Source organism: Panulirus ornatus, chromosome 48 (genome assembly GCF_036320965.1).
Source record: "Panulirus ornatus isolate Po-2019 chromosome 48, ASM3632096v1, whole genome shotgun sequence".
Classification (NCBI taxonomy): domain Eukaryota; kingdom Metazoa; phylum Arthropoda; class Malacostraca; order Decapoda; family Palinuridae; genus Panulirus; species Panulirus ornatus.
The window spans coordinates 17,019,508-17,044,237 of NC_092271.1; the positions used below are offsets into that span (position 1 = coordinate 17,019,508).

At 41.9% G+C, this 24,730-nt stretch overlaps 1 protein-coding gene across 7 annotated transcripts in view; it reads right to left on the bottom strand.

Annotated features, from left to right (window-relative positions):
* Positions 1 to 2,544: 2,544 nt before the first annotated feature.
* The window catches only part of LOC139764141 (uncharacterized), a 35,877-nt gene continuing 13,691 nt past the window's right edge, over positions 2,545 to 24,730 (bottom strand). For 3 of the 7 annotated variants that reach the window (XM_071690685.1, XM_071690681.1, XM_071690686.1), the window contains exons 2-7: positions 21,698 to 22,534; positions 17,902 to 18,235; positions 15,695 to 15,733; positions 14,871 to 15,056; positions 7,077 to 9,138; positions 2,545 to 7,036 (exon numbers count right to left, since the gene is read on the bottom strand). In XM_071690685.1, the coding sequence (XP_071546786.1) occupies positions 8,105 to 9,138; positions 14,871 to 15,056; positions 15,695 to 15,733; positions 17,902 to 18,235; positions 21,698 to 21,868 (1,764 nt within the window). In that variant the 5' untranslated portion in view covers positions 21,869 to 22,534 and the 3' untranslated portion in view covers positions 2,545 to 7,036; positions 7,077 to 8,104. The other 4 variants (XM_071690684.1, XM_071690683.1, XM_071690682.1 and 1 more) reach the window with 4 other exon arrangements.

Sequence of the window (24,730 nt, forward strand, 5' to 3'; positions counted from 1 at the left end):
TTGAGAGAGAGAGAGAGAGAGAGAGAGAGAGAGAGAGAGAGAGAGAGAGAGAGAGAGTTTTGTGTGTGTGTGTGTGTGTGTGTGCGTGTGTGTGTGTGTGTGTGTGTGTGTGTGTGTGTGTGTGTGTGTGTTTGTGTGTGTGTAAACGCTTTTCTCTGGGGTTTTTTTCTTCTTTAAGTTAGCGATAAAATCCCCCATGACCGCTCGTGTAGCACCTCTCTGTACCACACACACACACACACACACACACACACACACACACACACACACACACATGAGGTCTTTTGTTTAGACTTGAAAACAGAACGTCTGTATAAACACCACCACAGATGCTGTTATGATCATAGCGCAGCATATAGCACTTAGGTAATTACGTGCTTTCCCGCTCCATTAGGGCTTAACACAGACGTCTTCCTGCCTGGTACACTGTGAGTCTCGGCTGTACAGCGCCAGAGAATCAAAGTGCCACTATCGTCTGGGGCCACAGCCATTATGAGACACACCCACATTAGCAGTAGGAAAAGGATCGTAACATAACATTAATGATGGATTTATATTCTTTTGATCAGATCCAATGTTCTGGTGGTCTCACGTCATCTTCGGAGAAAATGAAATGTTTAGAAACATTTTTTATGATTTAGAGATGTAAAGTTTGAAAGGTTTTTCATAGTAAGGTGTCATAGAAGTTTCAGAGGACAGTATTTTTCTTATTAATGAATTCATGTAGCTTGATCCATTTCGGGCCAACCGCATGAGTTCAGATTCTTCATCTTATAACATCTTTAGCTCGACGGAATGACCCAGAGCACGACTACACGAGCCGTAGATATGATGGTGTGATGTCTGATCCGATTCTTCGTAAGATGCTTAACCGGTCAAAGTAATCAGTGTTCAATACTACAACCATAAACGTGGCGACGTTCATTTGGAATCACTGAAAAAAAGATAACGAGGGGCGAGAGGCGTCCGACCTCTTGTTCTGTACCGTTTATAACCCTCTATTGATTCTGCATTTACTTTTCTTCCTTCTGGGTTTAACCCCCCGTGGCAGCCACCCTCACACGTGACTTATCTCATTATTAGCCGTGGGGTCGGAAGTATCCTACATTATTAACGAGCAGGTGGAGGGGAGGGAAGGAAAAAGGACATGATCATGAGCAGAGAGAGAGAGAGAGAGAGAGAGAGAGAGAGAGAGAGAGAGAGAGAGAGAGAGAGAGAGAGAGAGAGAGAGAGAGAGAGAGAGAGAGAGAGAGAGAGAGAGAGAGAGAGAGAGAGAGAGAGAGAGAGGGAAGACCTCAGTAGGCTACGGAAGGCAGGAGTGGGGAACGAAATAAGGGTGTTGCAAAGAGGGCAGTGGGTTGGGAAGACCCCACCGCCCTCCTACCAGGAGAAGGGCAGTTATTAGGGAGAAACCTTCCAAAAGCAGGGAGGAGGAAGGAGAAGGAGGAGGAGGAGGAGGAGGCAGTGGCTGGGGAAAGTCTTAGGTTCTTAACCCAAATAAGTAGGGAAGGAAACGCATGGGGATGTAGCGCAGTGTGGAACTCTGGTAGGGACGTGTGGGGACGCAGGTCAGGGACAACATCAGGGAAAGTAAATGTGGCGAGAGTGAAGTGGAAACGCGTGTCTCATAATATACCAGTAAACGCAGTAATGCTCTTGGACAATTAGATTTATCAACAACTTATATACAAGATATACCTACCCCTAACGTATTTGGTTTTCATATCTCCGAGTATTCTCCGTCAGTGACCTATTTTTCTCGCCTTCTTTGCACCATGGACGGTAGGAAGGTACTTGATTCTCTCTCACAGCATAACTTCCAACATTTTGGGAACGGATGATACACTGTCAGGAGTGTCTGAGGCAGGCCCAGCATCACCCTCGAGAGGATGTGTCACGGTAAGCGACTTCTTTCGACTCTCGTGTTACCAAGACAAAATCGCATGTAAGACTCATACGTCGCAGCATCTGTATGAGACAGCCTCCTAACCTACACTGTCTGATCTCACTGACCTGCCTGGCACTTCTTCCTCGCCACACACGCACAGATGAGGAGGTGGAGGGGGATGTTATTCCATGTGTGGCGAGGTTGCGATGGATATGAATAAAGGCAGACAGTATGAATTATGTACATGTGTATATATGTATATGTCTGGGTGTGTATATATATGTGTGTACATTGAGATGTACAGGTATGTATATTTGCGTGTGTGGACGTGTATGTATATACATGTGTATGGGGGTGGGTTGGGCCATTTCTTTCGTCTGTTTCCTTGCGCTACCTCGCAAACGCGGGAGACAGCGACAAAGCAAAATGAAATATATAAATATATAATATATAGAATAAGAACATACAATGAGAATGAATGAAAAATTAGGAACAGACAAACAGACCGACAGACAAACACAGAAAGTAAAGGCAGAGAAGCAGTAGACAGGTAATGAAAGAACCATGATTGGTGGGCCTCATCTGGGTAAATTACACCACTGATGACCTCGTCTGTGAGCTACTTGTAAGTGACCGGTCATGAATGAAACGCAAGCTATGGTAACGTGTGTTTATTAATACAACATATAAAACATACCAACAAGACTTGAAGGATTTCCCTCTTTACATAAAACGAAGGTATTGGTGAACAGCGTTTCCTTCTGTTGCTGCTTTTCATCAAGAAAAAAAAGAAAAGAGAGAAAAAAAAAATGGATTGAATAAGACACAAACAAAAATTATTTCTATCTAGTTTGTTGCTTTTGTTAAAAGAATTGATGATCTGTATGAATGTCTCTTTTTTTTTGCTTTTCTCTTTCTTCTCTGCAGCAAGAATTAACCTGAATTGGACTCAGGTTTATTAGTACTATGTTAGCGTAGTATATTAATATTAAATGAAGTCCTGTTACTCAAGTTATTTACATTTCATTGTTAGGCTTTAATCTTGTTAGTAAACACAGCTCCAGATGATAAGATAATGTCTAACCTGCCAAAACCCTGGAGAATCTCACTGGATCACTGACAATCTGCCTCGCTGAAGCATTTCACGACATCCCTCTCCATTTTCAACCAGTTGGATTAAAACACACTTCCTCCTCAGAGCCCAGGAGCAGAAACCACTTCCAATGTATGCGATGAATCACCTGAGGATTTGCCTTCCTTCTCACCCTCTTTCAACAATATTTCAATCCTAAACTAAGTTAGGTTACGTCAGTCTTGTATCCTACCCTAACCTAACCAAACCTAAAAACTTAATTCAACCTAACAGAACCTAACCAAATTTAACCTAAGCCTAGCGAAACTTAACCAAAACCTAACCTAACCAAACCTAGCCTAATATATGAGAAACCTGACCTATCCAAGCCTAAATAAAGGAGGGGAGAGAGGGAAGGTGCGGACTCTTCATTTGATCCAATGAATCCTTTATATTACAGAGTTGAAGACCACCTCATGCCATGATTACCATGGGAGACTTTTCACCATAAATGGCGAGAACAACGCAACAAATAAGAGGTCATCAATGACCTCCAGCAAAATACTCTTTTACTAAAAAAGGATTATATTGTTCCATTTGTGTATTGTGATACGCTACTCTCAATGGAGGAAATATGTCAAAATGTTCAAATGTTTTCTCAAACAACTTTAAGGATATTCTTTTAAGTTATCCTTATGTTCATCTATCATTTTCACCTATGTTATCTTCACGTTCCTCTGTCAAATTATTTTATCATGACGTTGATTCATTATACTTTTTTGAGATTATCTTCACGTTAATTATTTACAATCTTTTAAGTTGTCCATACGTCAATTCATTATATTCTTTAATATATATATATATATATATATATATATATATATATATATATATATATATATATATATATATATATATATATATATATATATATATATATATATATATATATATATATATATATATATATATATATATATATATATATATATATATATATATTCATATGTTGATTCACCATATCTCTTTTTAATTACTTTGAATTCAATCCATCATTTCACGCGGTATTTCCCTTGAATAATGAATTACGTTATATTAAGTTTACTAGAATCAGAGGGAAAATTCCATCATGATTTGTTTCCACATCTCATGGTATTCTGTTTAATCAAAAAAAGAAAAAGAAAAATATATATATATATATATATATATATATATATATATATATATATATATATATATATATATATATATATATATATATATATATATATATATGAAAATGAGAGGACAAGACTTCTTAAGATACCCATCTAGCATCGTGTGAGGTAAGGTACTCCAATTTTCCTTAGGCTACGCCTTATGTCCTTTGAAAACATGGAGAAATCCTTCTGGGAAGAATACATTTGACTGGAGAGAGTAAAAAGAAATCTTCCTTTTGCTTGACACTGATGTTCAGATGGTACAGCCCATGCGATCAAAGCAGGATGGGCCCACATGTATAGTGAGAGTGTGTATGTGGTCTTAGAATTATCTTTAACACCTTCTTCGGGTGTTAAAGAGTCTTCGGTTGGTGGACGTAGCTTTACGTTGACGTCCTTAATGGCCCTGGCAGTTGATAGACCTCAAGTCCAAACAACCAGCCACCAACTGATCCAAACTCTCGACATCCTCACCAAGGGACGTTCTCGCTCGGGGCTGTGGATGTCTTGTTCCTCCACATCAGTCCTAAGAGCTCGAAGTACTTTGCCTCGTTACCCGCTTATGGACTTCCCTCACTCACGCCCTTCCCCAAGCGTCCGACCCTAGATATACTCCCTGTCTCATGAGACTCGGAACTTAAAATTTAACTTCTGTTGTCCAGACTTTTGTTCAATTGCGATTGGATTGATCATTAGTAAGATAAGGTATGATGATGTGTTTCATGGCCCAAGGGGTTCTTGTTTCTTATATTGCCTGTTGTAACGGGTGTTGAACGCCTTCCTGTCTTCTGATTCCCCCTTCTGAAACCTCCAGTCGGAATCATATTGGAAAAATGCAAGAGGATGAATTTAACTTGAGTTCGATACATGAGTATGTGATCTTCATTTACCACCTTCAGTGTTATGTGATGTGCAAAATTTATGACTTATACGAATATCAGTTTCTTCTCATGTGACATTTCAAATAAAAAAAGGTACAATACCTTTATTTGATAATGATATAACAGATGAATATTGAGGAAAATGTAATATTTTTTCTCTCTTTTTTCTACGAGGTGTAAACACTATACAGAGGATTTCTACAACCGCAAACACACATCATAACCTAGTTTTACAGAGTACTTTGCATATAGATATTCTAGTCTGTGGAGGAAGATTCTCCTTGCAACCTTATACTATCGAGTTAACATAAAACTAGATTACAAAGGCTTAAGTCTAACGTACATAAAAAAAAAAGAAGATAGATAGACACAGTCAAGAAGCTGTGAAAAACGCCACAGATCCACGAAATCCTGCGATGGGTAAAGGTTACGATCCCTTTTTTTCTTTATGCTAAGACGCCAGTGTTCACTTAATACACATGATTACGATAAGGTGCAGGAGTAAATGAATTCTGTATTTCCTAAACTGACATAGATTCGATAATGAAAAGGTAACTATAGGGACATTATATACTAAGTCTTGCACGTTGAAATCTAACTTTTCGAGAAAAAAAAATTTCCTTCGATACCCAGATCGCGATGGACGTCATTCACTAATTCTTGACACACGACTAACACTGGACGCACTGTGTGTGTGTGTGTGTGTGTGTGTGTGTGTGTGTGTGTGTTTGTGTGTGTATATATATATATATATATATATATATATATACATATATATATATATATATATATATATATATATATATATATATATATATATATATATATATGAGCAGCAGTGTGGACTTGTGGGATGAGTTAAGGACCTATATCAAGTGAGTGGTTGGTTGAGCGTCTTGACGTCCTCATGGGAGAAAGGCGAATCAAGAATGGCTTTCTTCTCGTATTATAATCACCATTATCAGCAGGAGCCAATCTTTATGATAATCCCCTTATCAGCAGGAGCCAATGCATGCGATAATCATCATTATCAGCAGAAATCAATCCTATGATAATCATCATTATCAGCAGTACCCAATCCTATGATAATCACCTTATTAGCAGCAACCAATCTTTCTGATATAATCACTCTATCAACTGTACCTATCCTTGTGATAATCACCTTTTCAGCTGTACTAATCGTTATGATAATCGTCAAATGAGCTGTACCAATCATTATCCCCCCAGGACCCAACTTGGCTGTCAACACACACGGACCAAACTACAACCAGGTCAAAGAAGAAAAGAAGTTATCCTAAACCTACAACCCAAGCACTCGTCTCCTCCTCCTTGTAGAACGAGGCTGTCGCTAAACTACACTAGAACAGATAACCTCTGATATGACGAGCTTAGCTGAATTTTTGAAAATATGTTCTCGGAAGGAGGAGCAGCAGAGGCAGCGTTTGTACACAGACCTGTGGACTTCTTCAGCCGGAGGAGAGAGAGAGAGAGAGAGAGAGAGAGAGAGAGAGAGAGAGAGAGAGAGAGAGAGAGAGAGAGAGAGAGAGAGAGAGACAGTGCTCTCCCCTGCTAAATTAGTTTCTGTCTTTCGTTGTCAACACCATTTTTGCAACTGTTATTATTATTTTTTTCTTTTTTTTTTTCTTTAAAGACGATTATAACTTGTGTTATAAATTGTTGCCAGAAGCCCCCCAAAAAAAGCTATCTGCGTTCCTCGTAACCTTTTCGTCTGTAAGTGACTGACCTCTGCTGCGCGCCTCTGTTAGACTGACCTCTGCTGCGCGCCTCTGTTAGACTGACCTCTGCTGCGCGCCTCTGTCAGCCTGACCTCTGCTGCGCGCCTCTGTTAGACTGACCTAAGCTGCTCGCCTCTGTTAGTCTGACCTCTGCTGCGCTCCTCTGTTAGACTGACCTCTGCTGCGCGCATCTGTTAGACTGACCTCTGCTGCGCGCCTCTGTCAGCCTGACCTCTGCTGCGCGCCTCTGTTAGTCTGACCTCTGCTGCGACCTCTGCTGCGCGCCTCTGTCAGCCTGACCTCTGCTGCGCGCCTCTGTTAGACTGACCTCTGCTGCGCGCATCTGTTAGTCTGACCTCTGCTGCTCGCCTCTGTTAGTCTGACCTCTGCTGCGCGCCTCTGTTAGTCTGACCTCTGCTGCGCGCATCTGTTAGACTGACCTCTGCTGCGCGCCTCTGTCAGACTGACCTCTGCTGCGCGCCTCTGTCAGACTGACCTCTGCTACTCGCCTCTGCCAACACCTTCGTTGAGAGTCCGGCCGCCCAGTCTGCTGCTCACATGAACGCGCTGATATAAGCGATAGCGATACACCAGTAAACATATTCGCGTCGGGACAACAATTTCATCACATTATTGTGTTAGGGAAAAAGCAAGAAGAAAATTGGATGTCGTCTACCACTGGGAGAGAGAAAAATAAACCTTTACTCTCTCTCTCTCTCTCTCTCTCTCTCTCTCTCTCTCTGTCTCTCTCTCCTGAGGACAGTCGTTAGTCCACTAACACGTAAATGAACGTCATTAATTTCTCAGCGTGTGGCCAGCGTAATGCTTAATGCTTATTCAGAGGCGAGACCGACTGCTCGGGTAAACACACACACACACACACACACATACACACACACACACACGCACGTTTGAAAGAAGCAGCGAAGGATCGCACCTTTTTTCATATCAAGTTACTGAATGAAATAGTTTACTGAGTGTTAATTCTTTCCATGATATCGGGAAACCACACATGAATGAATTTTTTTCGAAGTAGGAACTGATATCGACATTCATGCTTGGTGTGTTTCTTGGAGATTGTGAGGTCCCTAGAGTGGGAGGGGGTCATCCTTGAAAACTAGAGAGTAAATACTTGAAGCTCTCGAGCTAGGGCCTCATCCCGTACTACTTCCTGAACTCTGATATATATATATATATATATATATATATATATATATATATATATATATATATATATATATATATATATATATATATATATATAAATGTATATTGTGTGTGTGTGTGTGTGTGTGTGTGTTTTAAAGTTAGTAATGATAAAAGTTTAACTATTCACGCAAGAGATTATCAAAAGTGAACTTCATGTCACAGACAAAGTTATGCAGTTCGTCACAGGGTCTACCAGTCAGCTCGTACTCCAGGGATTCCTTCTGCTGGAGAAGTATACACTTCATCGTTGCCTTCTTCGCGCCCTTAGTATCCTTGGCCTCATGTTCCTCTACATCTTCAGGCGGCTCCTGTCCTCCTACATCGTCTCCGGGAGCTGTCCCCTCGCCGCCGGCCTCCGCTGACGTCCCATTAACATCTTCGACGAGGACGTCGGCCGCTGTTAGGTTACCGGGCACGGAACGCTCTTCCAGATTTGAGTATTCCGGGAGGTTCTGATCACTTGGACCCTCGGCAGATGGAGCTGGATCTGACAGGAGGATGAAGTCTACCACTGAGGCATCTCGGATCCGTTTCTTACCCGGTGTCTCACGTCCGTCGACCTTATTCAGCGTATTCTCTCGGGGTTTAAGGAAACTACGAGGGATGGTGAGGGACCCAGAGTCTCCCGTATCTTCCTTATCGAACATCGCAGCCTGATCTAGGATTCTTCGTAGGTTCCCTGCTCCTTTGCTCAGGAGTATGCTCCCGCTGTCTTCCAAGAGCATGTTGGTGCTACCTGCATTCAGGAGCAAGTTGCTAGGACCATCGTCCAGGAGAATGTCGCTAGGACCATCGCCCAAGAGCATGTTGCTAGGACCATCGTCCATGTCGCTAGGACCATCGTCCAAGAGCATGTTGCTAGGACCATCCCCTAAGAGAATGTTTCGACGGCCATCGTCTAGGAGCATATTGCCCGGAGGTTCTGAAACCCCTGCAGCGTCTTGTTCCGAGGAAGAACCATCTTCATCTTCTTCCAGGGCGTTGCTGTAGAGTTGTAAGTTGACGTCCAAGTTCGGAATATATCGTGAGGCGCCTCTCTTCTCCTCCAGCAGACCGTTGGCAGCCTCTGCGTCAGGTGCGGCGCTAGGGTCAAGGGCTACTTCTTCGTCGTCCAGGTCGTATGAGGCACCCAGCCACAGTGACGGCCCACGAACTACAACAGGAGAAAAAGCAAAAAAATTGAGACATTTACATTCCCGTCGTAGAAAGATACTGACGCAGTTGTAGAAGTATATGTAGACGTAGTCACAGAGAGCATTGTTATCAGAAGTATCACTTTAATCAGTGGAAATGGTTGTAACAGAACAATGAGAAACAGGAGAATAGTTTAGTATTGGAAAGAATTAAAACAATACCAGATATTCACAAATGACATCTGAGGGACTAAAGGATAAATCCCATCTGTATGAAACATACATGAGTCAATCTATTTCGTTGAAGGTGTCGCCTCGCTTCATTTGATTAACATGTCAGGCAACAAATGAAAAAAAGAAATATCTTTCATATGTAACTTGCATCGGACTACATTTCACACATGAAGACAAGCATTTTAGATTCACGTCTGATATTCTTATCTCTAAAAAAGGCATAACTTTACAACTATGCTACGTCTCATTTCGCATTTAACTTACCTTTCTGCTAACTTGTCAAAAATCTCACCAAATTGTTAGTCTTCTTCATTTATAGCTGTGTCTTTTAGTTTTGTGCCTTCAGAAGATTCTGAGACCCTAGATTTTAATGCCCAACTGTAGATCATTTACTTGAGTGAATAGAAGGATACAAGGGAATGATCCTTGTGGCACCCCACTTACCACGTTCAACCAGTCACAAGCGTCACATTTTAGAGCTTCACGTTGCTTTCTGTCGGTGAGCTAGTGGCTGATCCCTTCGCCTGGTTCGTCTCCAGTGCCATGTAATATTTTAATCTACACAGGAATCCCTTGTAAGCTACGTAGTCGAATGAGTTTCGAAAACACAAAAAGAAAAACGATACAAAAGAATAGAAACAGTAAGAGAGCGTTGCAACCATTCGCGGCTGTTTGTGATTAGTGGAAGAGATTAGAGACATGAATGTTGGTGTGGTGAGAGTAGAAAACCATGTTAGTGTGGTGAGAGCAACTTATGCATAGGTCTGCAGGAAAAATACCTGTCAAAATATATGTAACCAAATTGGAACAAATGATGTGAACAATATCTCATCAGCATATCATACATCTCGGGTACTTTTCAGTTCTTGTTGAGAATCTGAATCGGATTTGGGATATAAGATCTTCTGTTTCATGTCTAATCTTTCTTCTTGCCTAAGAGGCAGGTCTTTGCTAGTTTTCCAGTCTTCTGGCACTTTACCTTATGTCAGTGAAGTGTTGAGTGTTATAGTGATGGGAAATAACCATTGCCATCTGATTTCCTCCACCAAGGCTCATAGTGCTTTTATATATCGGCGTCAGTCGAATTCTTTGGAATCATTTTGAACTATACTTTTCATTTCTGTGATTCCACAAATTTTTTTTTCGTCATTTGAACGTGGAAATGATTTTTTGGTGATACGCATCATTCTTCTTCACCAGTGTCAACAGAACTGAGAGATTTGTTTAGAATGCTGACTATTCCCTGCGTTCGTTTGTGAGTGGTCCTTTGCTGGTGATCTTTTCTTTAATTAAGGGTTCTTTGTTTGTTGGTGATGCTTTGTTTGTTAGTGCTCCTTTTGTTTGTTCGTGGGCTTTTGTTTGTTTGTTGTCCTTTGTTTGAAAGTGATCCTTTGGTGGTCATTTACTTATCAGTGATCCTTTGTTTGACAGTTGTTTTTTGTTAGTTTGTGATCCTTTGTTTGTCAGTTAGCCTTTGTTTGTTAGTGGTTCTATATATGTTTTCTATTTGTAATACGCTTTTGAAAAATTCCTTCGGATTATTACCAACATTTAAGACAATTTCTTTTTTCATTTCAGTATCTACCTTATCTACTTTTCCCTTTTTACTTTTTTATTCCTTTTTTTTCAGTATTCTCATCATTTTTTTAGCGGTCTGCATTGTCTTCCGTTAACTTAGATTTCTCATTTCTCCTACATTGTTTTGGGTGGTTTTAAGTCTGCAACTAATTTCTCTCCCCTTTCTGATATTGTCTCATTTTCATTTATAATCACTTTATCTTTAGAATTATTCGCCATCGCTCGAGATAGAGGGACATTTAAGGAGATTTATTTAGTTTCTGTAACCACATCCGGGCCTCGTTATGCCAAAGATTGCGTAGCTGTAGTCTGGGATCAAGCTCATTAGTTCAGCTTTATGAAGCAGCATGTGTCCTTGACATGAACAGCTCATGTTGCAAACAAGACCTTTATTAGCTTCAAATCCATCCTGCGGTTGAAGCAGATTTTCCAAACTGGTGAAACAGTCAATTATGAAATGATGCGCCATTATCTCTTCAGAACACTTCTAATGCAAAATGAATGATTTAATTGAATGAATTACATTGCAAACAAAGGCTTATGAAGTGTAGCTTCATCCTGTCGTTGAAGCAGATGATAATGTTGTGATCACTGAATGCCTGGGTCTCATAATGTGACTCAAAGGAATTGATGAAGTTGCTACAGGTAGTGAGGGCTAAGTCAAGAATATGGTTGCCTCTTGTAGGCGAATTAGCGAGCTGATTTGGACGGAGTCTTGAAACTAGTTACTCTTCAGTCTCATTACTCGAACCTATACCCCTCTTGATCACCTGGTAGGAGGGTAGTACTCCAGTCGGCAGTTAGATAACAACCATATAACAATTGCCATGTTAATTACAACTGATTCTATGTTGGGTCTTTTTCCACACTGTCACTTCATTGTTTCCAGGTCGCTTCCCCTCTCATCCATCCAACGGATCACATCGCCTCTCATAGTCCCATCCGCTACCATGTAAGCTTCCAGGTATACAACACTAGAATTATATCTCGTTCTTTCATTTGCCTTGAGGCAGGGAGAGGATGGACTCCTTTGAAGTGAGTTCTTTCGCGAGACTATATGTCGTTAATAGAGAGCAATACAACCTCCACTAAAGTTGACATCTCATTTTGCAACGTAACCTCTGACAGATGGAGTTTGGTGACATTTATGAAGTTAGCATTACTGCACATGAAGCTGATGTTATTCTCCTTTTCTTAACAGAATCACTAGTATGCTAATGTGGTCCCCTGTAACTTAACAAGGCCCGCTTTTGAATCTAGAAGTTCCCTAGTAAAGTAATGGTTCTCTGATCAGTTTAGATAAAGTGAGTTTTACTATATCCTCTGGTGAATCAACAAGAACTCCTGGTAACTTAACAAGATCACTGGTAACTTAACAAGTTAACAATACCCCTTGATAAGTTAAACCAGACACCCCCGTAGCGCGTTAACATTATATTCTGTAACGTTAGCAAACACATGAATTACAATTCCATTTGCTCTTTCCGCTTACACTCGGGGAGCATAAACAGTCTTCAGTCCAAGCAAAGTGTCCTTTGATTTGATGCTTTTAATTAAGTTAGACTCTGTATACAAAGGCAGAATCTTGCCTCATTACACTAAACACACACTCCAATGATAAAGAAAAAAAAAGAGAGAGAAAGGTTTAATGTTTCGCTATTGCATTCCAAATGTGACGAGGCAAATATGATTCATGTTTTCTTGAATCACTTTTTTAAGGTATAACTTACACGGAGTAAATTACGTATATACATCTCTCATACTTTTACGTAGCTACATACATTAGCGAAATAACACTAATGACAGACGAAGTACGACCTCCTAAGTTCGCAGGCATTGAAACTAGAGACACCCTATCTACAGCAAAAGACTTACTGACCTTTCCATGTTCTCCTCAGGCCACTTCATTTGCCCTGGTTCCGTCCCCTGACAGCGCCTCGTCTCCTGTACACCACATTGCTCTGATTCTCTCTCACCATCCTACACATTCAGGCCACAGTAACTCAAAGCCTCTTTCACTCCATCCTATCTCCTTTCCGCTCTCCCCTTCGCTCCCTCCGCTTCTGACACATATATCTTCTTAGTCAGTCTCTCTCTCCCTCCACTCACCTGTTTCATATCTCCATACCATTTCAGTACACCCTGTTGGCTATCTCATTAGCCCTTTGCTTATCACCGCATCGTTCTGTTATCCTATCATTCCTTACACGATCAGCGCTCCTCACACCTCATTTCATCGCCCTCAAGCCTTTCATTTCTATCACATCCACCTTCTGTGTTTAGGGCCCACGACTTAAACACATTCAGCACCGCTAGGAGGATCATACAGTCACAAACACCTGTCTTTTCCCTGACAAACAGTGACTTCTCTTTCCACGTACTCCACAGTACACCCAGGAGCTTAAACAGAAACATGCATGGGCGTGTGTGTGTGGAGGTGTCAGTGTCAGCTGTGGGCGTGTGTGTGTGTGTGGGCGTGAAGGAAAAGTTCAATGTGTGGTAGCCTCTCTTCCCACTGATTGCTCTTCCTAATCTTCTCACAGAATAAAAGTCTCTATTGACTTCTATTCTTATCTTTTTTATTTCATTTTCAATTTTAACGTTTCCTCTGCCTCTCTGCATGTTTCACGGTCCTAGACTAGGCTAGGAAGAAGGCTTGAAGGGGAAAATGCCCACAACCTTACAAATCATAAGAAAAAAGTATCACCTTTTCCATTGAAATACAGAATCAAATGCTTTCAGATTAACTTTCCCTATAACTAATGGATTAATCTTGCTTATTACATCTATTACAGCTGAATTACTTTTGCATATTACACTTTGCAAAAGCAAAGTTTCAAACCTTATGACTCGCTCACAGAATTTCGACGCGCTGACCAACATACGTTACGCTATAATGAACATATCCACACCCAGAGTTGCTTTATTTCCAGGCCTTTTCTTTGCCCAGCGATCAGAGAGGGCCTGTCGTTTTTATAGGTGCTTTTTGTAGGTGGAGTATATGGCAGAGTGTGTGTGTGTGTGAAGTATATGGTAGGGTGTGTGTATGTGTGTGTGTGTGTGTGTGTGTGTGTGTGTGTGTGTGTGTGTGTGTGTGGAGCATATGGTAGTGTGTGTGTATGGAGTACATGGTAGGGTATGTGTGTGTGTGTGTGTGTGTGTGTGTGTGTGTGTGTGTGTGTGTGTGGAGCATATGGTAGTGTGTGTGTATGGAGTACATGGTAGGGTATGTGTGTGTGTGTGTGTGTGTGTGTGTGTGTGTGGAGTACATGGTAGACAGTGTGTGTGGAGTATATGGTAGGGTGTGTGTGTGTGTGTGTGGAGTACATGGTAGAGAGTGTGTGTGTGGAGTGTGTGAGGAAGGGATTGACGAGCTGGGGTGGAAGATGACCTTCTTCAACGTGTTGTTGTTGGTGTAAAGGTTAGTTAGCGTTGGACATTACCAGACTAATGGGTCCGGATTCGAGTCTCGGAGAGGACAACAGGATTACAGTCAATCCAGCTGTTCATATTCCCCTTTGGGATTGGTCGATGAACGAGTGCCGGGCGTAAGCTTACGGGGTATGTACAGTATATATGTGTAGGTATACATAATAGACGGTGCAACACTTGCGTATAACACTCTCCCTGTAACATACAAACAGTGGTCAGATGAGGGACGTGTCTTGACGTACACATGGTCAGTCTGACTAAACGAATCTCTCTCTCTCTCTCTCTCTCTCTCTCTCTCTCTCTCTCTCTCTCTCTCTCTCTCTCTCTCTCTCTCTCTCTCTCTCTCTCTCTCTCTCTCTCTCTCTCTCTCTCGCTAACAAGAACTCTTCTCTCCTTTCCTATCCTCCTAAATATCACTTGTTCCCCTCCACCCCCAACCTTAACCCGTATCCTTTCCCCTCCTCCACCGTTCTCTTACTCCTGAACTGGTACTATGAGGGGAACTCACCGAAGTCCTGGTGCAGGAAGGTCTTCAAGGGCACAAGGTCTTGAGGGGCTGCGAGGTCCCCTCCGAGTTTCTGGCAGTGTTGGTGAGCCGAGGTCCAGTTGAACTGCGACGCGAAGTAGAAATAGAGGCATTGCTCCCCAACCCTCTCTGCTACCATACCAAGCACCACCTCAGGGCAGGACGGAGCTGCAAGCAGGGATTTAGGGTTTAATTTACATGTAATCTCACATTAAGATGGCAGCCCTCTCCTCCACCCATAAGGGAAAAGTGTATAAGATATAAATACATAAATCGATTTACAAGTTTACCATCATAACACTTGACTAAACTTGAAAAATAAAGACATTTACCAAATGGTTTAGGACAATGCATTTCTAGGTCTATTGTCTCCTTTATCATTTCAAACAATTAACAGAATCATGCTGATTTCTGACAGAAAATGAATTCTTATCTTTACGTCTTTAATTTAGCGTATCTTTTCTAACCTCACAACACTTGTGACTGCAGCATGCTACGATACATTACTGCTTCTGGCAAGAGCTGGATGTTGTTTGATCCAACACCACGTCAGACATCATCTTAGATCAGGATCAACACCTTATTGACCAAACACTTCCTTATTGAGACCTTTTCTCACTGTAGGTCTTTAACACGTAGCTTCAATAGATTACGCATATCTACATCATTCAGAAGAAGTTTTAACGATCTAAATTAACTCAACCTTACTTGCTTGAGGAAAATATTCGTACGTATTAAACCATATTCAACTATATTTAACCACTGATCTTCCTTGTATATGATACCAATTCTCAATATTCACTTACCAGTTTCATCTCCCACTATCGTCAGCCCATCCTCCGTCTCTGAAAGACAAGATTCTGATAACCACTGTGGCAATCTTTCCTCTCCCATCTTCTTTATCATCTACCCATCCTCGGTAATTACCCAACCCCCTGGGTCTCTTTTACGGGGCTTCTGCAGCTTCAAGGCTGCCCCACGGTCTTCAGCAGGGAAGACTGGGCCCTTTTGCAGAGACAAGTTCGTCGACAACATTGTACTCCATCTCTGCCTCCGTTGGCGATGTAATCACCCATAAACATCACAAAGAACGAAGTGTTCTTTCCCTCATTGCCTCTACGAAAAGAAACCTTGATAACACACACAGACACACACACACACAGACACACACACACATACACAAACACATACATAATTCACCAAGGTTTGCTCATGTTATTCTCCTAGCATAAATATGTTTACCGGTGAATTACTGATTAAGATCAGACAACTCAAGAAAGTCAAGTGTATTATAATCATAACATTTCTTTACATTCTCAAGAAACTAAATAAATTAACTGCCTTACTTTAAGAAAAACATTACTATCTAAAACCTGCAGTTAATGTACATAAGGATTTTATTTCTCTAACAGAGCTCTTAACTTGATTACAGGCAAGTGAAAAAATATAAGTATGTTACACAAGATCTTACCAAACTCGCTCTCAGGACTCAAAAATACCCTTAAATTTGAAATGATGTTGATAAACACCAACACGTACGTGTCTTGACATATCGTAGATTTATCTTGGGGAAAATTTATGATAATGATAGAGTTTCATGATAGAGTTTCATGAATAGACCGAGCCTGGGAAGGTGCTGAAGTCAGGCGGGCTGAATGCGGCTGGCTCTTCGCTTGAAGGAAGGTGAGGTTGGAAGTGAGGAAGACATGAATGAATATTGACCTGGTTGGCGCATATTTTCTCTAACCTAACCTTTTACTAGGGATATATATATATATATATATATATATATATATATATATATATATATATATATATATATATATATATATATATATATATATATATATATATATAAATATATACATATATATATATATATATATATATATATATATATATATATATATATATATATATATATATATATATATATATATATATATATATATATATATATATATATTTATGAAAGGTAAGGTAATATATAATGAAAGGGATTAATTATTTACTTATGATATCCTCTATGTCCCCACCTTATTGGACAATCTATAGATTTACTGGTACAGTCAGTCATCCTGGATCTGTGTGATGATTCGCCTCTGCAGTTATAATTGAATCTGATTCCGGACGGGATCACGAGCACAACAAAGGATTTAAACGTGGATATACTACGGATTATTAATGTCTTTTTTTTAATCATGAATCCCTAAGTCTGAAATTGTTTATTCATGAAATCGATTTTCCAGTTATGTATGTTTGATATGTTTCTACAGTCAAAGTTTCATATACTCATGAAACTGATGAAGGATTTCAGACATTATGTAATATCTGGGAATAAAATGAACACTAAGATAAGTACATTTAAGCTTAAGAAGATAGATTATATACCATCGTGTTGGTAGGACTTAACATTACTAATGAGAATGATGAATGAAAACTTAATCATGTACTCTCTCTCCCTCTCTCTCTCTCTCTCTCTCTCTCTCTCTCTCTCTCTCTCTCTCTCTCTCTCTCACACACACACACACACACACACACACACACACACACACACACCAGCAAATCCACTCAACGTCACACGGCCAAACTGACCCCGGTAATATGTTGGTGTCAGTAAACGGGAGATGACAAAGTACAGACATTGTCAACCTTACCTGAAAGAATATTCACATATTGTATAAATTTCTAATCACTGTTATTTAGTTTATATTTCGTGTGATGAATGATCAGATGGATCAGAATTCGCCAAGTGTCCACAATGCCAAGTGGCTTCTCTCAGCAGTATTCCTTTCAGTCAACTCAGAAAAAAAAGAATATAATATTGCCTTTATCTCAACCTCAACTCAAGCTTAAAGAACAGTGGACATGAGTTCAAGTCTATCCCAGATTATTAAATTCAAAGATATTAGCCATTAGTATTATCAAGGAATCATCTATCATTTTCTTTCTTACTCAGCGAAGTTCGGTCAAAGACGTGGCCTCAGCGCGCGCCCCTCACCCACTCACCCACCTGTTCGCAGAAGGACGTCAGTGCCATCGCTCAAGGTAAGCATGTCTTTCCTCCTAGCACCGTACTTCTTCAGGCGGATGACCTCGGACGCCAGCGTCGACAACTTGGCCTCGTAGTCGTGCACCAGCTTCTCAATCTTGGCTTCGAACTCGGCCAGGTCCTTCTTCATCTCGGGGATCGTCTCGATCTCTTCTTCAAGGGCGGGGATCTTGGCCCTCAGCTGAACCATCTCCGTCTCTAGCCTCACCTCCGTCTCTGTCTTCTTGTTCAGCATCTCCTCCAAGAGCGCCACCCGTTCGTACAGCTCCGTGTGCCGTTCTCGAGTCTCCAAAACCTGTGGCCACCAGTCAGTTGAGTCTAGATTCTAACAGGGAAATGAAAATTCTAAAGGCTATATGATTATGCTAAATGTATATACTTGTAAGATACCAAATGAATGATATAGAATAGACAATGGAAGACCCCAATAAAGTCTACCATCACCGTGCGTGAGTGCGACACAAATTACTCAACAGAAGACAAGAGGCGAGAATTTTTCCAGAGCGGCCCGCTGGAAACACCGGAACACACACCTTGTGGAATATTTGATGGTTGGCTAAATAACTTAAAGTCTTTCGCATGTTATGTGTCACAGATATGTGTGTGTGTGTGTGTGTGTGTGTGTGTTTCCGGATGTTCGTAGGTAAGAAATGGAACATGACTAGCGAGATGCTAAACTTATTCAGCCGGGAAACATCTCACAGGAACTGTATCTAATGTCTCCAACTTTTGCCAGACCATCACTTAAGAATGCCTCGCCTCCTCTCGTATGGGAAAACACGCTCAGAAGAAACGAAGAGGAAGGAAAGTGTAAGGTAAAAGAAGGCTGATATGAATGAAGGAATATACTAAGAAATTAGAACGAATGTCACGAAATAATCACTGTGGTGATTGAAAATCCTTTCCTCTATGAAGTCGGTTGGTAGCACTGGTGATGGTGTGAGTACGGAAGGGTTGGTCAGCGTGAAGCACCAAAACCAAAACAAGGAACGTATGGCAGGCTTTCTAACAGGTACCTTGCATTCAGTGGGAATATTTTCGACTTTAATGTCGACTTAAGAGATTATTTGACGAGTCAGAATCTGCCACCGACTCTCACCCTTATCGTACCAGGTAAGAGCTTCATAAAGGATCAGTGTAATCAGTAAATAGAGAAAACTAAATGAGTGGTGTTGACCTGAAATGAGACGTGGAGGTTAGACAGAAGAACTACCATACTGAGGAACTCTTCCTGGCAGGTACATAGGCGGAACTGTGGCCGTAAGCTGGATGCTGGTGCGCCAGAGAAATCGGACGATGAGGAAAGTCGCTGAGACTGAGAAGTGAACTTGGGTGACCGCTGAGACGCGTCTGACTAGCAAAACTCCACGGCATCAGGTGAGATCGTCCCAGTGGATGGATGAAACTTCAGTCACGCACATGATCGAATAGAATCTAGGTTCTTAGTCGGGAGGAGAAACGTGTTAACTGTGTTGTGTGAGAGTGGATGAGATATGCGATGTGCGCTGTTGGCAATTGTAATATATGGTGCCCATTTGGGAGGTGATTTATACACAGGTTTAGATATTGTGTGTGTGTGTGTGTGTGTGGTGTGTGTGTGTGTCTGTTGACAAGACCAATTCAAGATGCGGTGTGCTAATTGGAGCGTTTAGAGAGTGAGGACTTTACGTTTAATCATAATATTTATTGCCAATTTGTAAGGTGAATTGATCTTATGGTGCTTATGCAGTGATGAATATATATGTGTATGATATTAGTGTCAATTTGTAAAGCAATTAGAGGGACGAATATCAAAGTTATCTACGTATCTATGTATCAAGCAGGGACCCAATCTCTTATCGCGTCGTAGAGTCAGTATCTAATGATACTGAAGATACTAAAGATAAGGAAGACATATAAAGATAACTGAAATGAAAGAGGAGAAAAGAAAAATAGATCGATACGAACGAGAGTAGATGGAAATGAAGAAATGCAAAAGAAAGTAGGAACGTATATAATGAATGAGAAAATGAATCTTCAGAATGAAGGAAGAGAGATAAAGAATAGATTGATAGAAGATCAAAAACCTTAAAGAAAAAGATGTGAAAGAAGTTATGGAAGAGAACGTCATTCATTTTGAAGAAAATATGAAGCAAATATTAAATGTGAGTCAAAGAGAAAATCTATGCAGAACAGATGAAGTGAAACACAGAAGAGGAAGAGACACACAGAAAACTATATGTGGTAAATGAAGGACAAATAATGTAAATCGTAGATAAAGATTAAGGATTATAGGAATGAATAAAGGGACAGAGGAAAGAAGACTTACATGAAGAAAGACATCGTAAGGAAATTTGACAACGAAGGAATTGAGGGCATCAGAGTGGACTTCCTCCTTTGCCTTCCCCGTAGCTAAAGACATCCTCCTCCTCTGCCTTACCCCCTCAGCCTAAGCACTTCCTCCTTTTCCTCCCCCTCAGCTAAGTACTTCGTCCTTTTCCTCTGTAGCTCCTTAGACACGAGAGAGGGGGAAGAGAGAGAGAGATTAAAAAAAAAAGGGTCATATAAATATATCAGAAACCCATTAATCCTTTTCACTCACCTGGCCCTCTTATAAACTGACAGGTAATTTGTGGACCATCAAAAATAGGAATTTGGTTAATGTATGCAAACACCGTGTCACGAGAGGTGTCAGGTGGGCTCCGTCACCTATCACAGCTGGAGGCGACGGTCATCCACCACAAGTTGAGTCTCATGCGGCAGGAATTACCATAGTAATATGAGGCAAGTGATGGGAAGACAGCAGAGTACTTTGCTACCCATAGGGAAGTAGTGACGGTGCGTGAATTACCATAGTGATATGAGGCAAGTGATGGGAAGACAGCAGAGTAAGTACTTTGCTACCCATAGGGAAGTAGTGACGGTGCGTGAATTACCATAGTAATATGAGACAAGTGATGGGAAGACAGCAGAGTAAGTACTTTGCTACCCATAGGGAAGTAGTGACAGTGCGTGTAAAAAGTCCTGGTGTTATCCAAGCCCTTTCTAAAGCCTTCTGGAACCCAACGCCGCGCAACTTCCAGCAGCAAGAAAAAATATTTAGACTCTTTTGGAGTGAGTTTTTTTGGACGAGACCTGTACTCCCGATGATTACAGCCTCGCCAAAGGTAACTTTTCACTGGCTATGTAACCTCAGAAACCACCTAACCTGCCCTACATACAAAGAAAGAGGCATACTCACTACAAACTGAAAAAAAAAAGGCATGAGAGAGAGAGAAAAAAAAAAGAAGAAATGGAACTGGAACTAACCCGCAAATGGGTGGCAGTGAGTCTTGTCTAAAATTAGAGAAAAGCTTTACCTCACAGGATCAGCTCCTCAGCCCCACAATCAGCAGGTAGCAGCACCCACCAACATCCCTTTGGCTTTTATCCTCCAGGATCAAGTGTTATAAGATCAGCTGTTGTCTTCTGGGATCAGCTGTTTCACCTCAGGAGCAGCTGTTTTCCTTCGGGACCAGCTCTTACCTTTCTCGGATCAATTTATTATCCTTTCGGAAGAGATGTTACCTCATGGGATCAGCTGTTATTATTCGGGATGTGCTGTTTCTTTTTGGGATCAACTGTTATCCTTCGGGATGTGCTGTTTCTCCTTGGGATCAGCTGTTGTCTCTCGGGATCAGCTGTTATCCCCCCTCCCCCTAGAATCTGCTACAAGCCTCCTGGAGTCCTTAAGTTACCAAAGGGACACCTGTTTCTATGGTAGGTCTAGGCTACTCACCTGCACCATACGGTTGAGCGCCTCCACAACGCCCTCTGGTTGTGGTTCCTCAGTCCCGGGGATGGTGAAGGAAACAGTGGGCGTCACGGTGAGGAGGCAGGCACACGCCCACGCCCACATCCTGACGCGGGGCACGACACGCCCTGAGCGTTGAGAACTGGATCCAGACATGTTGGTGAAGGAGGTTCTCGAGTCGCTTGTTTTGTATTATGTCTGGGATTTACAATTGTTTCCCCTCTGCTTCGTTTTCATTGACGGCTGCAGATCCTACTGTGGTCATATCTGATTCATACGTCTGTTTACTACTACACCTGGAGTACGCGAGGTGCTGCTGATCGATGGCTTGGCAGAACACACTTCTCATTAGAATATATATATATTTGTGTTAGTTCACTCAGTTCGCTTCTTCTTAGTTTAGACATTCAAGGGGTCTTCATGATTAGATATACGCCCATAAAGGCAGCTGAAGCTATTTACCTTCTACCTTAGATTCAGTCCACTTGTTTTACTATATATAACCCCCTAATTAACCTTTGTTTGATTATATTTCATTATCCTGTATTAAATTACCACTACGATAGTTCAGAACCTAGTGTTCAAATGCTTAGCTGCACTTGCATTTACAAGTCGAGTTTTACAAGTTATGTTCGGTTTAGATATTCTTATTTTCCTATTGCCTGAACCCACTTTTGTATCTCATGGTTGCTCGCACCTTCAGTGTCCTCAACCACCATGAGATGTGCGGTCATTCTTCTCTCATATACTCGGAGGACGTCGGTATTCACTTCCTATCTTCTTTAGGCGATGACTTCACATCTAGTTTCTCCACGAAGAACTCTGAAAGGAAAGAGCAATTTTACATTAAACATTTATTACATTTAATGAGGATTTTTGACATTCGTTTTATTGTTTTACACTGCGGAGTCCGTCTCTGTCTGTCGAGACACGGGCTTTGGTACGGTATAAAACAGTATCTCGATTGCATGAAGCTTTACCAATACCGTCTCTCTCTCTCTGAACCTGTCGAGAAAGAGGGTTCGGAACAGCTTCGACCAGTTACTCTCGACTGGATGAAGCTGTATCCACGCTCTCTCTCTCTTTGCCTGTCGAGAAAGAGGGTTTAGAACAGCTTCGAACAGTTAACTCTCGACTCCTTGGAGCTGCAACCACGCTCTATGTCTCATGCTGTCGAGAAAGAGGGTTCGGTACAGCTTCAGTCAGGAGCGTCCGGATACTTTCGTCCGTGACTGCATTAACATGACTTAAGAACAACAAATCAAGATAGCAATCATATCTACAGAACTTTATATCTGTCTGAAATGTATGAGCCACTTGATGTCTGTTTCCTAGATTTTATAAACCATTCGGGATCCGTTACCGTGAATACGTAAGCCACTTCCAAAATGGAACTAGGCGTTGAACTCGTTAGCTGTGATGTCCTTGGTTCTACATGACGGAGACAATGTATTGGGTCGTCTATTATGTGTCTATATCATACGTGTTTTGCATCCAGCCCTCTACTTACGTCCTTATATTGATTTTGTCGTAGCGGTTGGTAGAGTTATATGTACATGGTTTAGACGGAGAACATAAGCACAAAAGCACAGATAAACGATCAAGGAAAGAGGTACAAACACACACTAAAAAGAACACTCACAACCAAGCAGACAGAAGGTCATTACAGATGGCAAACATGACTGTGGCATTGCTCTCTGCCGGAGATATGAAAGTTGACGTCATACAAAGTTTACCACGTGACAGATAACATGGCTATTATTATTGCCAACATTCAAAATTACTGGCGACCATGTTCTTGGTTCGACCATTCATCAAATGTATAAGTTTCGGCTATAGATGCTAAGCTCCCCATAGAGTCAGAAAGAAGGAGAGAGAGAAAAAAAAGGGTGGAAATTGAATGAGAAATGAGTATATGTTGGTTGTTGCATCTAATGGCCATTAACAGCGTAACGAGGATGGGTTGTAAAGAGGGGAAGTATTCGTAACTAAGGGGTCTTCTGGACGTCCCTTACCATTATATTGTTCTACGACGTCAATATACATGGAGGAGAGAGATCCATAAAATCGCATAACTTCACAAGTCCCGTGATGTTCTACCAGTGCATTTTATTTTCTCATGTCCAGAAGTCTTCATCCCTCCTGCGTCGTCAGCACGTCCTCCCTTCATCCCTCCTGCGTCGTCAGCACGTCCTCCCTTCATCCCTCCTGCGTCGTCAGCATGTCCTCCCTTCATCCCTCCTGCGTCGTCAGCACGTCCTCCCTTCATCCCTCCTGCGTCGTCAGCACGTCCTCCCTTCATCCCTCCTGCGTCGTCAGCACGTCCTCCCTTCATCCCTCCTGCGTCGTCAGCACGTCCTCCCTTCATCCCTCCTGCGTCGTCAGCACGTCCTCCCTTCATTCCTCCTGCGTCGTCAGCACGTCCTCCCTTCACTCCTGCGTCGTCAGCACGTCCTCCCTTCACTCCTGCGTCGTCAGCACGTCCTTCCTTCACTCCTGCGTCGTCAGCACGTCCTTCCTTCACTCCTGCGTCGTCAGCACGTCCTCCCTTCACTCCTGCGTCGTCAGCACATCCTCCCTTCACTCCTGCGTCGTCAGCACGTCCTCCCTTCACTCCTGCGTCGTCAGCACGTCCTTCCTTCACTCCTGCGTTGGGAGTTGGTTATGCCAGTCACCAACACACCTCCCCAACCTCCTCGGTGCCTCGTCTATCTTTTTTCTCTTTCCCTTCCCACCCCCTTCCTCCCTGAGTCCTTCCTCCCTCAGTGAGTCCCTCTTCCCTCTCACCCTGAGTCTCAATGACTCCCTCCTCCCACCCTCCAATCCTTCCTCCCACCCTCCAATCCTTCCTCCCTCCCTCCCTCCCTCCCTCTTTTAAGATGATGGAGTAATGTGGCCAATAGCGACCCTCAACTACTAAAGTTTACGTCCTCCCTCCCCAACCCAGCTCCACGGCCCCTACGAGGGTCTTGCAGTATCAGCCTCCCCTCCCCATCCCCCCCCCCACCCCCCTTTTCT